Raw genomic sequence first — 13,889 nt, 5'->3', positions numbered from 1 at the left:
AATATCTCATGGAAAAAATGTCTCCATTCACATGAATTGATAGTTTGATGAAACCTGTATAAACTACTTTCCAAACCACTAATCACACTGCCATTGGGTTGCTATTGACACAATGCAAGTAAGGAAGAGATTTTATTTTATTTTTGTATCTAAACTGATTAGTGAAATAGATTGAAAGGATTTGATTTGTAGATACTATTTTCCCCCTTTATCTACTGTAATACATTGATAATTCACAATTATTGACTATGCAAATAAGGAAGAGATTTTATTTTATTTTTGTATCTAAACTGATTAGTGAAATAGATTGAAAGGATTTGATTGGTAGGTACTATTTTTCCTTTTTATCTACTGTAATACATTGATAATTCACAATTCAACAGTAAAATGGTATTTATTACATTTCGTATGGATGAAAGGTTTAGAAAATTGTAATTCCCTCCTATGTTTTAATACCTAAAAGAACTTCTGCCACATGTATGACCAAAAGTTTTAAACATATATGTTGTATATCAAGTGTATTTAACATCTATATACTCTGAAAAGATCATTATGTGTTGCATGTGAAGCTGCATGTGAAAATTGGGCCAATTTAAAACCTATTTCTTTCAAAACCCTCAAGGGTGCCAAAGTGGCATCCATTAGTTTATTCATATGCAGTGTGTGACCAAATGAAATCATGCAAAAACAACCGTGGGACCTAAATTGCAAGGCCATGTCAACATTCTGCCAGACTAAAAGGGAGGTTTTTCATGCTAGAATTAGGAGGGTTTCAACAGGGGTCAACAGGGTGAGTGAGTGAATATTGCTTAACGCCGCATCAGCAATTTTGCAGCTATTCGCGGCGAAGGGGTCAACAGGGAAGAAGAGGTTGATCCCCCCTCCAACAGAAAGACGTTAGCGCGAGCACATGACACTGGATATACCTTGTTAAGAAATCTGTACTGAAGTATGAAGTATAGAGGTGTGTGCACGCAGGATGGTGCGTGTGTATGCTTGAGTGTGTGTGTGTGTGTGGTGGATGGGTGGTGGCTTATACGTATGTGTGTGTGTGTGTGTGTGCGTACATGCATGCGAGTTTGGGTTTGTACACGTAGGATGTATGTGTGTGTGTGTGTGTGTGTGTGTGTGTATGTATGTATGTATGTATGTATGCATGCATGCATGTATGTTGGGGTGGTGTGTGCATGTAGGATGGTGCATGTGTATGCTTGCATGTGGGTGTGGGAGAGTGGATGTGGGTTTGGTTGGAGGTGTTGCTTAAGCAGGCTTCTGTGTGTAGGCTGGCCACGTGGGTATGTTTGGATTTTTGCCTTTGTACTGATTATATATTCTGTGCTATATATGACATTATATGAGTATATAATAACAACATGTTAATGTTAATTAATGCTTTGCGGTGAATGGTGTCTCATAGGCCAGTAATGGCCAGAATATATATATTTGTTTACTGTTTTACCAGGAGAAACATTATCCTCTTCTTCACAAAAAGGCATGCCTTGCTTGACAATGGTATTATGATTTATACTGAAACGCTGCCTTTCCAGTAAAATGAAGACGTTGTTATCCATAAATTGTGTCAACTGTAAAGTATAGTTTTTAGACGGATGTCATATAACAAAGCTAAGGCCAGATTTGTTCTTAAACTTGGTTTACAAAAAAATTTAAAATGTAAAAAAAGGAGTGAAAGCATTGTTGCTGACCAGAAATCAGTAATTGAAAACAACCTTGTTCATCGTTGTCAATATAAATAAATTATTTGAAATAATACAATCAAAACCTGTTAAAACTATGTTTGCCTTTGATAACTTTGCCAATCATGAACCCAATATGTCTTTGATTGTTTGTTGTTTAACCCCGCTCTCAGCAATATTCCTGCTATATGACGACTATAATTGAGTCTGGACCAGACAATCCGGTGATTTACATCATGAGCATCGATCCACGCAATTGGGACCGATGACATGCATCAACCAAGTCAGCGAGCCTGACCACCCGATCCCGTTGTTACGACAAGCATAGTCGCCTTTTACGTCAAGCATGGGTTGCTGAACACCTATTCTACCCCGGATCCCCCAATATGTCATCTAATAAAGCAGATGATGATTGTAACACATATGCATAAGCTTTTCTGATCTGAACAAGTTGTCCCATGCTGAAATACAGATTGAATGTTCTAATTCTGTCTGAAACATACCTCTTTTTGGATATCTATTTCCTTGGGTTTGAGCTGTCTGAGGCGGTCCTACAGGCACCATGTTACTTGGGAGTATCAATGAACTATACATAGGCACAATGGGCTGTACAACAGGACTCTGAGTTTGAGGCCTTGGTGGGGTAGGTGTTTGGGGCACTGGCTTCTACAATGGAAGAAAATAGAAAAAATATTTTAATGCCTCAATGGTAGAAATCAATGTTAATAATTCACAGAATGCTATCACGGCCAGAAATCCTGTAATTAGGTTGATATCACACCATACAAAGTATTCAGAATTTCAACAGAATTCCTTTAAACTGTCCACAATTAGTCATGCAAGTAATAATATCTTGCTATACAAGACTCAGATGGGATTGCTGTGTGCTTGTGCGTGTGTTTTTTCACTCACTCAAATTCTGCTTTGTCTGGGCTACATCGTCTAGGCTGTAAGACTGGTTGTATGAGGAAGCAGACGCTTGAAAATGTGATTTGGATCTTCATTGACAGCTGGTGACCACCTATTCCACTGATACTGAATTGTAGAAAACTGCCTAAGACCATAGTTTTAAGCCATCAGGCTACTACCTTTATCTGACGATGTGAAAAGACATTTCCGGTGCCTCCTATGTGGTCGTGTCTGTGACAGGTAAAAATCAAGGCACACTAACAGGACAGAGATGACTATCTGGCATTTCTAAGCCTTTGTTGAGTTCAGGGTCATGGATTGATTCTTGGCAACAAAGAAGGTTTGGATGCTTATGTGTGTGAGCTTGAGAGGTTGAAGCATGGTGCTCCAAGACTGGTTGCTCTGGTAACCATGGCTGGTAGAAAAGCATTCTTCCTGGTCTTTTGCAGTGAATTAGCAAGTGCCAACAGTTTGTATGGCTCTTCCAAAAGGGTAGACAAAATGACCGATTGGTTCCATTTTGGGAAAGTCAGTTAGGTCTTTACACCCTGATAAGTCTGATAAGGACAGAATGTATAGACAGTCCATCATGTTGAAGAACTGAGGTTTGGGCAGGCCGATGGTACTGTGACTTTGCCATTGACAGAACTTGTCCTGTCTTTTGTTGTAGATGGCTCATGAAGATGGTCTCCAACATTGTGTCAATGCTTCCAAGGCAGCTTTGGAGTAACCTTATGCGTGAAGATGAAGATTGTACATTACATTTGATCAGGTTGGACCAAAAAAATCTTCTTGTTCTGGTAACTTGATTGATTTGTTCATGAGTAACGGTCTGGGAAACCATGGCAGAGCTGGCCATACTTCTGCTGTGAGGATGACCACGCAGCCCATGATCTCTATCTTCCTCAGGAGAGACCTCGTTGAAGGGTGTAACGCAAGCAACCCTGTCAAGCCCATGGATAATGTGTCAAAGAGGAGTCATATGTCAAACAAGTCCATGTGAGGTGTTTCTGGACGTAGGCCACAACTGTGGTTTTGTTTGGGGCCACCAGGATTGACGATAGGAAAAAAAGATGTTTCTAACAATGAGTTGGATGAGTCAGGAGCTGGAAGCACAAATGGAATGGCATCCCTGGTGTTTTTTCGACAAGTCCATCCATTTGAGATCCTCATTCAATGTTGACTGGAAAAGTCTTCCTCTGTAAGTCATGTGATGTAAAGATGTCGGGTTCCCTATGAAGGACATCAACCATCGTTGAGTATTGTTGGACTAATCTCTCACTTCAGAGATCAGCCATGGAGTGATTGAAGTCCCAAATGGAAGTACCAGAAACTCATAGAAGAGATTGTTGACTGTAAATCAGATATTTCCTAGAGTCCAGATCTAGACTGGTTGTCCAATTCCCAGTCCCGAGCCAAGTGCAAAACAAAATGTTCATACTCATTCCATCTAAAATTTCGGTCATATCAGAAATTCTTTGCTGTGCTGTCCTCATGTCTGTAGTGTCCTGCCTGGAACTAGGAAAATTGGAGAAAAGAAACTTTTAGATCTTTAATCATATGCATGTCTGTCGTATTCTTCTCCAGTACCATGAATTCTGGAAATAGAAGCCCAAGTCGAGATCTGTCTTAATTCCCGAATGGCCTACTTGGTCCATTCCAGACAAAATCTTTGGCCGTCTGGCTGCTGATGGGAATGCAACATTTACCTCTCTTACAACTTCAAGAAATCAGTCGTCAGTCGTGATATGCTTCCAATTTTCAGCATATGACAAAAAACTAATCACAGGAATGGCATTAGGTTCAAGCCTGGTAGTTGAGAATCTACTGTCTGTAAACATAGCCGGGTCTATGGGTTTTGATCCCAGATAAGTGATTTCCAGACAGAGATGATGATCAGCTCTTTCTCTTGCGCAGGTCCTGCCTCTATGGCCACCTCCTCTACCTTTCTGCTCCAAATGTTTAGAGCTATTCCTTGCTTCAGTGCTGAGGGGGGAGTGTAGGTCTGTCCTTACATCAGCTAGCCTGGAAGGACTCCTTCCCTGATGGGATAAACTTTCTCTTTTTCTCCCTGGTCTATTCTTGGCGTCTCTTGTTCTATAATGCTGAACTATGAGCATTAAGTGTCACGTTGATGGTGGAATCCTGAAACCTTTCTGTGGTGTTTTGGAAAACTTCTTCAAGGACCTTGTCTAGCTTCTCATTAAAGAAGTGTTGAGCCTTGATCGGATGTGACAGGACAAACCTCCTGGATTGTTCCGACTACTGTATTCTGGAGAATGGTGTCTCACCTCGCACAAACAATTACTTAAACAAAGGTGCACAGTAGCCACCACAGAAACCGTACGGGAGCACTTGAAAGAAGTGAGGTTTCCCACCTTGCGCATGCCAAAAACCCTTTGGGCAACAACATACTATTTCTTGAAAAATTGTTTGAAGATAGTTGACAGTGACAAGGACGTTTGTTGAAAATCTGAAGATTTACAGGATTAATGGCAGTAATGTAATAGAAGAAAGATTTCCTGGAGGATTTGGGCATTTTTTGTGATCATGGAGAAACATACATTACAAATGACCTTTATAGGGAACATTCTGTTCCTGGCAATCTGTCCTGTCAAATTCATACAAACCTTAAAGCATCCCCATTTCCATAGGACAGCATAATTATGTCTGATGATTGAGTTGTGTTCAACAGCATTTCAGAAATATCTTGGCGTGTCAGCTTTATGTGGGGGGAAAGCCCCAAGTGATGTAGGTCTCAGACGTTCAATTTTTTCACTTTGATAAAACCAACAGGCACAGGTATGGTGCTGACAATCCCCCCTCAAAACATAATTGGGGCAAACCAGGGTTCGAACCTACAATCATAGGTTTCTTGTGTGCCAAAGGGACACAACTTTCCACAGCAATGTGTGGCGCCTTTGACGACTGGGCAACCCATGGCCCCAAATTACAGTGTTCCCGCTGGCTCTTGAAACTGCCAGTCCTGTTGGACTGCTAACTCTAAAAATTACCAGTCCCCCCTTATATTTGTCAGTCCCAACTTTCAACAAATAACAAAACGCATGAAAATTACCTGGTTATAATTCTTTCAACATCATATTCAATGCAATGATGTCATCTCTGAAGTAGCTTAGTTAGATCTACACATTATTCACACAAAGTTCAGTCACAATTATCTTATCTTTTTTTTTGATATTTCAAGATGAAGTCCCTACAAATATTTTAAACCTTGAAGCAAAGCAAAATGTCATTTCCTTGCACTAAAAATTGACGAGGGGAAACTCTGATGGTAACAGACAAGCTGACTTCGTTAAAAAAATATACTTATATGAATATCACAGATTAATAAGATACTTTATTTGCCGGTCCACAGGGACTGGCGGTCACACAGATTACCGGTCCAAGCCTAATTTCCCCCGTAAAAAAACTGGTAAATACCAGTAAACAGGAACACTGGATTACATCTCAAGTGACCTTGATATTCGACATAAATGCAATTGACATTAGATGTGGTATAATTTGTAAAGAAACATGCAATTATCAATATGAAGTTTTCATGCCTAAAGAGGTAGGCATCAATGACATTGTTGATAACACTGACCTTGACCATTGACTATTCAAAAAGTACAGTTTGCAATTATTATGACATGGAAAAAACCATCAATTCTCAGGGCCATTTGGAAGTCTATGGAAGGTAACCTGTCATATCAATTGAAAAATCACTGGCTATGAAGGTCATATACTCACAAAAACTTAAAGCAGTCCCATTTCATGACCCTTCACAAAGTTTACAATGGATGGATGGATGAACAGATGAGACACTGCAACCTGCATGTGGACTTTTGTCCGTTAGCTGAAGATTTGTTTAGAAAATGGCTGACTTAGTACTTTTAAATAATTTAAAAAAATGCAATTTCCAATGTCATAATTCAATGATTTTGTAATATTATTTGATTATGTCCACGCAGGAATACATTTGTCAGTGCAAGAATTACCTGTGATCTTGATTGACCTGTTGGAAAAAATTCTCTAGCCATTGGATTCAGTTTGGACCGTCTGAAATGACATCAATGTTTAGTTGAAACATTATTTTTCAAATGACATTACACAACGCAGAACATCACAAGGATATTTTGCACCACACATTATCAGGTGATACAGAGGTCCTCCCTATTTTCTTAACTAGACCACATGAATTAGCATATAAATTGCTACAGCACTGTAGCTTACCTGAATATGTAACCACCAGTTGATGTCATGAAAGTATGCCACGTATCATAAGTTGACAAAGTGGACAATTTATGGATAACAACTTTTTTAATACTGTAAAAAGCGACGTTTCGGTATAAGGATCTATACCAAAACGTCGCTTTTAACAGTATAAAAGAAGTTGTTATCCATAAATTGTGTCCACTTTGTCATCAGTCAACTTCTAAGTAATGCCGATCAAACAATTCGTATCATAAGTTACTGTCAACATTGATACTCCAATACAAAATACTGATGTTAGTTTATTTATTTGTAATAATCACCAAAACTTATTCTGAAACAATAAATGTAACAAGAAACTACATAATCATTTACACAAAGATTCAGTTTTATCACTGAAACTCTAAATAATTTGTTTTCTTTTAAATTAAAAACAAAACAATATGTTAATCAAAATGTGTGTATTTCATATGTTATATAATAACCCTGCTATGATAGGATGCAATATGCTTCTTATCTTTGATATCCTTAACATTGAGTGAAAAAACAAACGGTTGCTTGAAAGCATCACAGATGGCCACATGACAGAGTTGCCTTCCCTTGAATACCCTCTTGCTGCATAAAGCCAAGAAAGATGTGAACAGGATGTGGGGAGGCCTGGTGGGCCGTATCCTTGTCAAGACAGCATAAGTATATAATATTCAAAAATCATTTTTCTAAAATAGTTACTATCCTGTGAAATATACAATTATCTCACAGCACATCAGGCATCCACCTATCTGAGTGACTGTTGCCAGACCCATAGACTGGACTTAGTCCTGTAGCATCAACTATAATGTCTTGTTGATGGAGAACTGGCTGAACTTAATGTACCAGAACATTAGTGTGTCCTGCATAACTTTAGTCGGAAACCAAACAGGAAACTATATTGCTCCTACTGTGAGAGGCTCAAGAAAGCAACTGAATAAAATTGCAGGACCATCGAAGCAGAATCCTCAACCATCATTAAAGTTATGGAAAGGCATGAAGCAGGATTAATGTTGTTACCTGAGGTTGGCAAGTTTTGGAGCCAAAACTCAAGGTCTTGTTTATAAAGATGACATCCTCCACAGAATAATCTCAAAAGTAGAAGTCAGCGAAGATGGAGTTTGTTTGCCAAACAAAAAACTTTTTATTTCAGTCACAATGCATTTTTTGTTGAATTCCAGAGTAGAAGTCAAACCTCTATTTGACATAGTTTCTGAGTATGTGGCGCTTGTTGATATGCCTCAATATTGTCGCCCATTACTATAAGAATAAATTTTTCTTGCATACTTCCATCATGCTAGATCAGGAAACAGGTAAGAACAATCATTGATGCTGCCCATGAAAAAGCTGTGAAGCGAGAAGTATTTCATTTTTTAAGAACCCAAACAGGACAAAAGGACAAAAGCTCCATGTCCTGTTGTCCCAAGATGGTGTACTTTATTGGTGTACTCTGAATTGCCCCTGCCAAAGGTGACTAGAGTGACATCAAATGCATGGATAACAACAATCATAAACACTGTGACCAAAGCTATCATGAACAGTTTGATCAAGTGTTGATCCTCTTGTTGGAAATCTTTACTGACAGCAGTGATTTCCAGTGCCTTGCTGATCTTGTTAGGCCTTCAGGCAGCTAGCAAAGTGTACCTCCCCATAGTTGTTTAGAATTCCATAAATAGAACAGGAAATCAGCCAAAAACTGTGTTGACATATTAGGTTGATTCTGTTTGGTGTGAGGGTGCCGTTATAGTAGCCAAACTCGACAGAAAAAATGTGGGTTCTATCTATCTCAAATGGTGGGTGACTGTTCTTAACAATCATTGGTCACCAGTGCACATGATCAGGTCATGAAAGAGACGGAGTAAGCAATATATGGGCAGTTTTAGACATTTAGACAAACGACATACAATCTGACAAGAATGATTTGCTATTGACACTTGGAGATTGTTCAATGACAGAAAGAGTAAAGCTTAAGTGCTACAATCTGTAGGGCAGAATCTCTAACACAGGTAAAACAAGAGTTTGCCTCTAACGTGGCTATATCCCCCGCCCCTGTTGCAGAATTTATGACATAATTAAATCTAAACAAACCCTAAATTTGTCATGGAAATTGTAAAAAAAGATGAGTTTGGAACCTAAGTCCATCTTGTTGCCATGGAAACGTAAAAAATAAAAATTTCTAAAATTTCTCAATAGCAAAAGGCACCAGTTCAGCATGTACCTGACAGACCTGCAAAGTTTCATGAAAAAATATAGAACGGTTTATGAGATATGCTCCGGAAACGAAATCTATAAAAAGCAGCATGCGGGGTGTGGGTGGGTGGGTGGGTGTGTGTGTGTGTGTCTTATACAAACGGTTCCTTTTATCTCAGACATTAACAATAAGACTGATCTTGCTTATTATGTTTTTCAGATATTTCCCTATACGCTACTGATAGATACCGTATTTTCTTGAGTATAGTGCACACCCAAGTATAAGTGCACACTCCCCTCTAGCTGATTCAGTAAAAAGAAAAAAAATACTATATGCAGAAAAAAATTACATCGTATCCCTTCAGCAAATTCCAGTAAACGAACGGGTGATAAGAAACTTTGTCAGTAAAAATTTGAAATTTCAGATAAAAATAATAATCACCAGACATGTTGATTTACCGATTAAATTGTATTTTTTGTTCTGCTAGGCATTGTTTTACATCCAGGAATTAAAATTACCCCGTGAATTTTCTCGCAAGCAATTAGCTGTACACATGTTTTCTTGGAATCTACCGGTGTTTTGGTCAAGACACACCCAATGATATATACTGAACAACAAAAGTTCCTGCGACATTGAATAAGATTTAATGCAAAGTTATGTTTTTTACCAAATCTGAAACAATTTCAGTTTGCAACAGATAAAAGACTCCTGTAAGTGTTCAAATGGTTTAATTTGCCATACTGACTTCCGGAAAATGCGTGATTTCATATAAAAAAACATGACCATGTCAAAATGTCAATTTACAAATCAATAGCGTGTGTGTCCACCTCTGGTTGCGATGCAGCAACACATCTTCGTCTCATGGAATGGACCAGGCGTCGCACAAAGTCCTGTGGGATATCTGTCCATATCTGCTGGAGCATGTTTCGAAGTTCCAGGGTGTCTGTGGAACACGTGGTTGACGTCGAAGGCGCCGATCCATCTCATCCCACATGTGCTTGATTGGTCAAGAGATCAGAGGAGCGAGTTGGCCAGCGAATGACATACACGTTGTTTTGTTGAAGAGGATCCTGAACAAGTCGAGCAATATGAGGCCGGGCGTTGTCATGTTGAAAGGTAATGCCTGGGCAATGACGACGCAACACGGTAGAACAATTGGGCCGATGGATCTTGTCGCGGTAGATGATCTCGTCCATTGAGATTTCCCTCTACCACTATCAAACGGGTCCTCTGTCTTGCTGTAATCCTACCCCATACCATAACGCTGCCGCCCCTGAACCAATCTTCTTCCATGACACAATGAATGACGTAATGTTCACCTCAACATCAGTACACTCGAATCCGTCTATCGCTGTGGCTGAGGTGAAAACGAGACTCATCAGTGAAAAAACTTGTCCCCACTGCATGGCCGTCCAGCGTGGACACTGTCTGCACCACTGTAGACGTGCTTGATGGTGGTGTCCTGTCAAAATTGGACGTCTGGCGGGTCTAATTTGCATACTTCAGTATGGATTTGTTGACATGGTATTTCTGGTGTTACATGCTCACAGTAATGGCGTGTACAATGCGCCCCCATTCCACACAGCTGTGTTTATTGTAAAAAAAAGTGTGCACTTTACTCACGAAAATACAGTAAATATTTCAAAATGTTCTAGATAATTTCTTTTAATAAGATAAAGTAAACGTTTGCAAACCCCAAGTTGATATCGGTTTTGATCACATGACAGCACTATGATTGGCAACATCGTCTACTTAGACTGCCCGCTTGAGCTGCTTGTTGAAAGCACTTTTTGCTTTGACCATGGTAAAGTTCTTTGCATCAGTGATTATCCGTCTGTTTTCTGTTCTGTGTTTGTGTATTATATTGCTCCCATAAACTATAATATTAATGAAACGAAAGCTACTGACAAAGGTTTGAGCACTACCACTTAAGATACATTTTCAAATAAGGAAACAAATTGACCTGCAAATTAAAATAATGTGTGATGATGATGGCATTGCCTTGTGACCCTTGTCAAGTCTGGCTGCAACTTGGAACATTGTCTGCCAATTCTAATTATCATGAAAGAGTGAGTGAGTGAGTTCGGTTTAAATTTCGCTTTTAACAGTATTCTAGTTATATCACGGCATATCAGCTTAATTGGGAGGATGTGATGCAGGTCTCAGACGTTTACCACTTCGATGAAACCCACGAGCACAGGTATGGTGCTGACAAACCTAGAAACATAATCACGGTGAACCGGGATTCGAACCCACAATCATAGGATGCAGCTCTGGACAGCGAATCGCGGCTCCTTAGAAGACTGGGTCACCCATGCCCCGTAATCATGATAAAGACAAATACTATCATCCAAACGAAAGGGCTTAACTTTAGTTCATACTTTTCAGTAAATGGTAAAGATATCCTTCTAATGTCTTACAGTTGCTCGTGTCGGTCTTGTTACGTTGTTGCCAATATAAACGCTTTAAGTCCATGATGGTTAAAACTTAAGGGGAAAAAGAGACAGTCAAGTGGAAATCATCACTGTCCCTTGTGTGATTATGAAACTGACATTGATGAAGGTACATCAGCATTGTTTTGCCCATGTCCCAATGCATCAAATGTCTGGATGCAAGGATTAACTGTCCAACTATGGAAAGAATATTTCAGCCAAACAAGACCTAATTTCTTATCAAATATTTAAAAAAATCAACCTACTTTGGCAAGAAACATGACATTTTTCAGTAAAGCTGTGTCATTTGGGACATGTTTGACTCTTTTGACAGACAGCTGATGTTGTCAACTGCAATATCAGAGCGAGGCACACTTATGGCAGGAAAAGATATCAATTACAATATCCAGCCTCATCGTGTAGGCTGTTGGGCCACTTTGCAGTTGTTTGGGCCAATCTGAGGAGATGAGGCAAGATGAGGCAAGAATAACTGTCTGATTTACCTGCATCTCCTTTAACTTGTCTGACCACACACCTACTGCTGTCATATCTGTATAGATGTGCTCCACACCCTTGAAATGAGGCATCCACAAAATGGTGATATGTGTGCATGATGTCGGATAAAACGACAATGTCAAAGACTTGAAGAGGATCAATGTACATACTTATTTATACAAATAAGTAAAGTTAAGGAAAACCTGATCTTTTCATTTACGAGGGCTGGCTGAAAAGGTCTAAGCCTAACTGTGAAAGACCCGTACCAAGTCAATGGTTTTCATTTATTTCTCCACATAGTACCCTTCCAGGTTTACACACTTTTGCCAGCGATGCTGCAAGGCCTGGATGCCAGTCAAGAAGAAATTTTCTTCAGCCACCCTGAAAAAGTCATTCACAGCAGAAATGACGTCATCATTACTAGGAAAATGGCGACCGGCTAGTTCCTTTTTCATTTTGGGAAACAGGTGGAAGTCTGACGGTGCCAAATCGGGTGAATAAGGGGGATGGTCAATGAGTTTGAAGCCACAATCATGGATCGCTGACATGGCAACCACCGATTTGTGAACAGGAGCATTGTCTTGGTGGAACAGGACTCCTTTAGTGAGCATTCCCAGTCGCTTAGCTTTGATAGCTTCACACAACTGTCTCAGTAGGTCAGCATAATATCTTCCATTGATAGTCTGGCCTTTTTCAAGATAGTCAATCAGCAGAATACCCTTGGAATCCCAAAAGACTGAAGCCATCACCTTTCCAGCAGAATGAACCGACTTGGCTTTTTGGGGGGCTGGTGATTCCGGATGCTTCCATTGTTTAGACTGAATGTTGGTTTCTGGTTGAAAGTGATGAATCCAGGTCTCATCCATGGTTACAAATCGTGCCAAAAAATCATCAGGATCTACTTCAAAACAGCATAAATTGTCACGGAACGTCAGGAATCTGACACGTTTCTGATCCGCTGTCAAGAGCTTTGGCACCCATCTTGCAGAAACTTTTGTCATTCCCAACTCGTTGGTGATAATGTGCTCAACCCTCTCATGAGAGATGCCCACAACACTGGCAATATGTCGAGCGGTCAATCGTCGATCAGCCATCACCATGTCATGCACGCGGGTAATGTTTTCCGGAATGGTTGCTGTTGAGAGCCTTCCTGGACGAGGGTCATCGTCAAGTCTCTCTCTGCCACACTTGAATTCCGCAGCCCACTTCTTTACAGTGGAACAGGAAGGGGCATCATCCCCTAAAGTGGAGACCATGTCAGCATGTATCTGTGTTGGAGTTAGCCCTTTCAGCTGCAGGTACTTGATGACTGCCCTATAGCCAGTTTTGTCCATTTCTGGTGATTTCAGTGGGTAGGTTCACAAGATGGTCTGATACAAAGACAACAAGCATGAAATACTCACATCCCCTGCCAATATGACATGTCGGGTTGTGTGCAATGTAAATGGCCTAATTGCAGCACTAAAAAAAGTTATTACTGGTGTTGTTTTTCCATCTGCAGTTAATGATAGAATATGTAACTGAATTTGTAATGAGTAAGGATGAGACATATGGACGACAACTTCTTTATTACAATTAGGAGCGATGGTTTCGGTGAAGGTTCTGACACCATTATCAAACAAGTGAAGTACAGAGTATGGTTGACAAGAATATATAGTGTTTATACAGTTGAGTAGGTTTAAGATCAGTTACACTGTTGTATTTGTAGTGAGTTGTGTTTCTGCATGAAGTTAGTCAGTGAATGCAACAACTGTGTCCATGACACTTTTGGAGGAACATACACTCAAGCAATGCAGAACTTACCAAAAAGAAAGGAAATGTATTCAATACTGTGAGAAGACATTATGTGCCAAGTTTGGTGAAGAAATATAGTACGGCTTTCAAGATTTGCTCCGGAAATGAGGACTACCGCCATTTTCAGTCTAATTC

The 13,889-nt window shown here is 39.8% G+C and overlaps 1 protein-coding gene across 2 annotated transcripts in view; it reads right to left on the bottom strand.

Annotated features, from left to right (window-relative positions):
* LOC124147155 (ataxin-2-like protein) overlaps window positions 1-13,889 on the bottom strand; it is a 154,755-nt gene that overhangs the window by 42,322 nt on the left and 98,544 nt on the right. For both annotated transcript variants that reach the window (XM_046517765.1, XM_046517766.1), the window contains exons 13-14: window positions 6,602-6,662; window positions 2,198-2,360 (exon numbers count right to left, since the gene is read on the bottom strand). In XM_046517765.1, the coding sequence (XP_046373721.1) occupies window positions 2,198-2,360; window positions 6,602-6,662 (224 nt within the window). The remainder of the gene's footprint in view (window positions 1-2,197; window positions 2,361-6,601; window positions 6,663-13,889) is intronic.

Source organism: Haliotis rufescens, unplaced genomic scaffold (assembly GCF_023055435.1).
Source record: "Haliotis rufescens isolate VD_foot unplaced genomic scaffold, xgHalRufe1.0.p SCAF_15, whole genome shotgun sequence".
Classification (NCBI taxonomy): domain Eukaryota; kingdom Metazoa; phylum Mollusca; class Gastropoda; order Lepetellida; family Haliotidae; genus Haliotis; species Haliotis rufescens.
The sequence above is the reverse complement of the archived record's forward strand: the minus strand, read 5'-3'. Positions and strand labels throughout refer to the sequence as shown.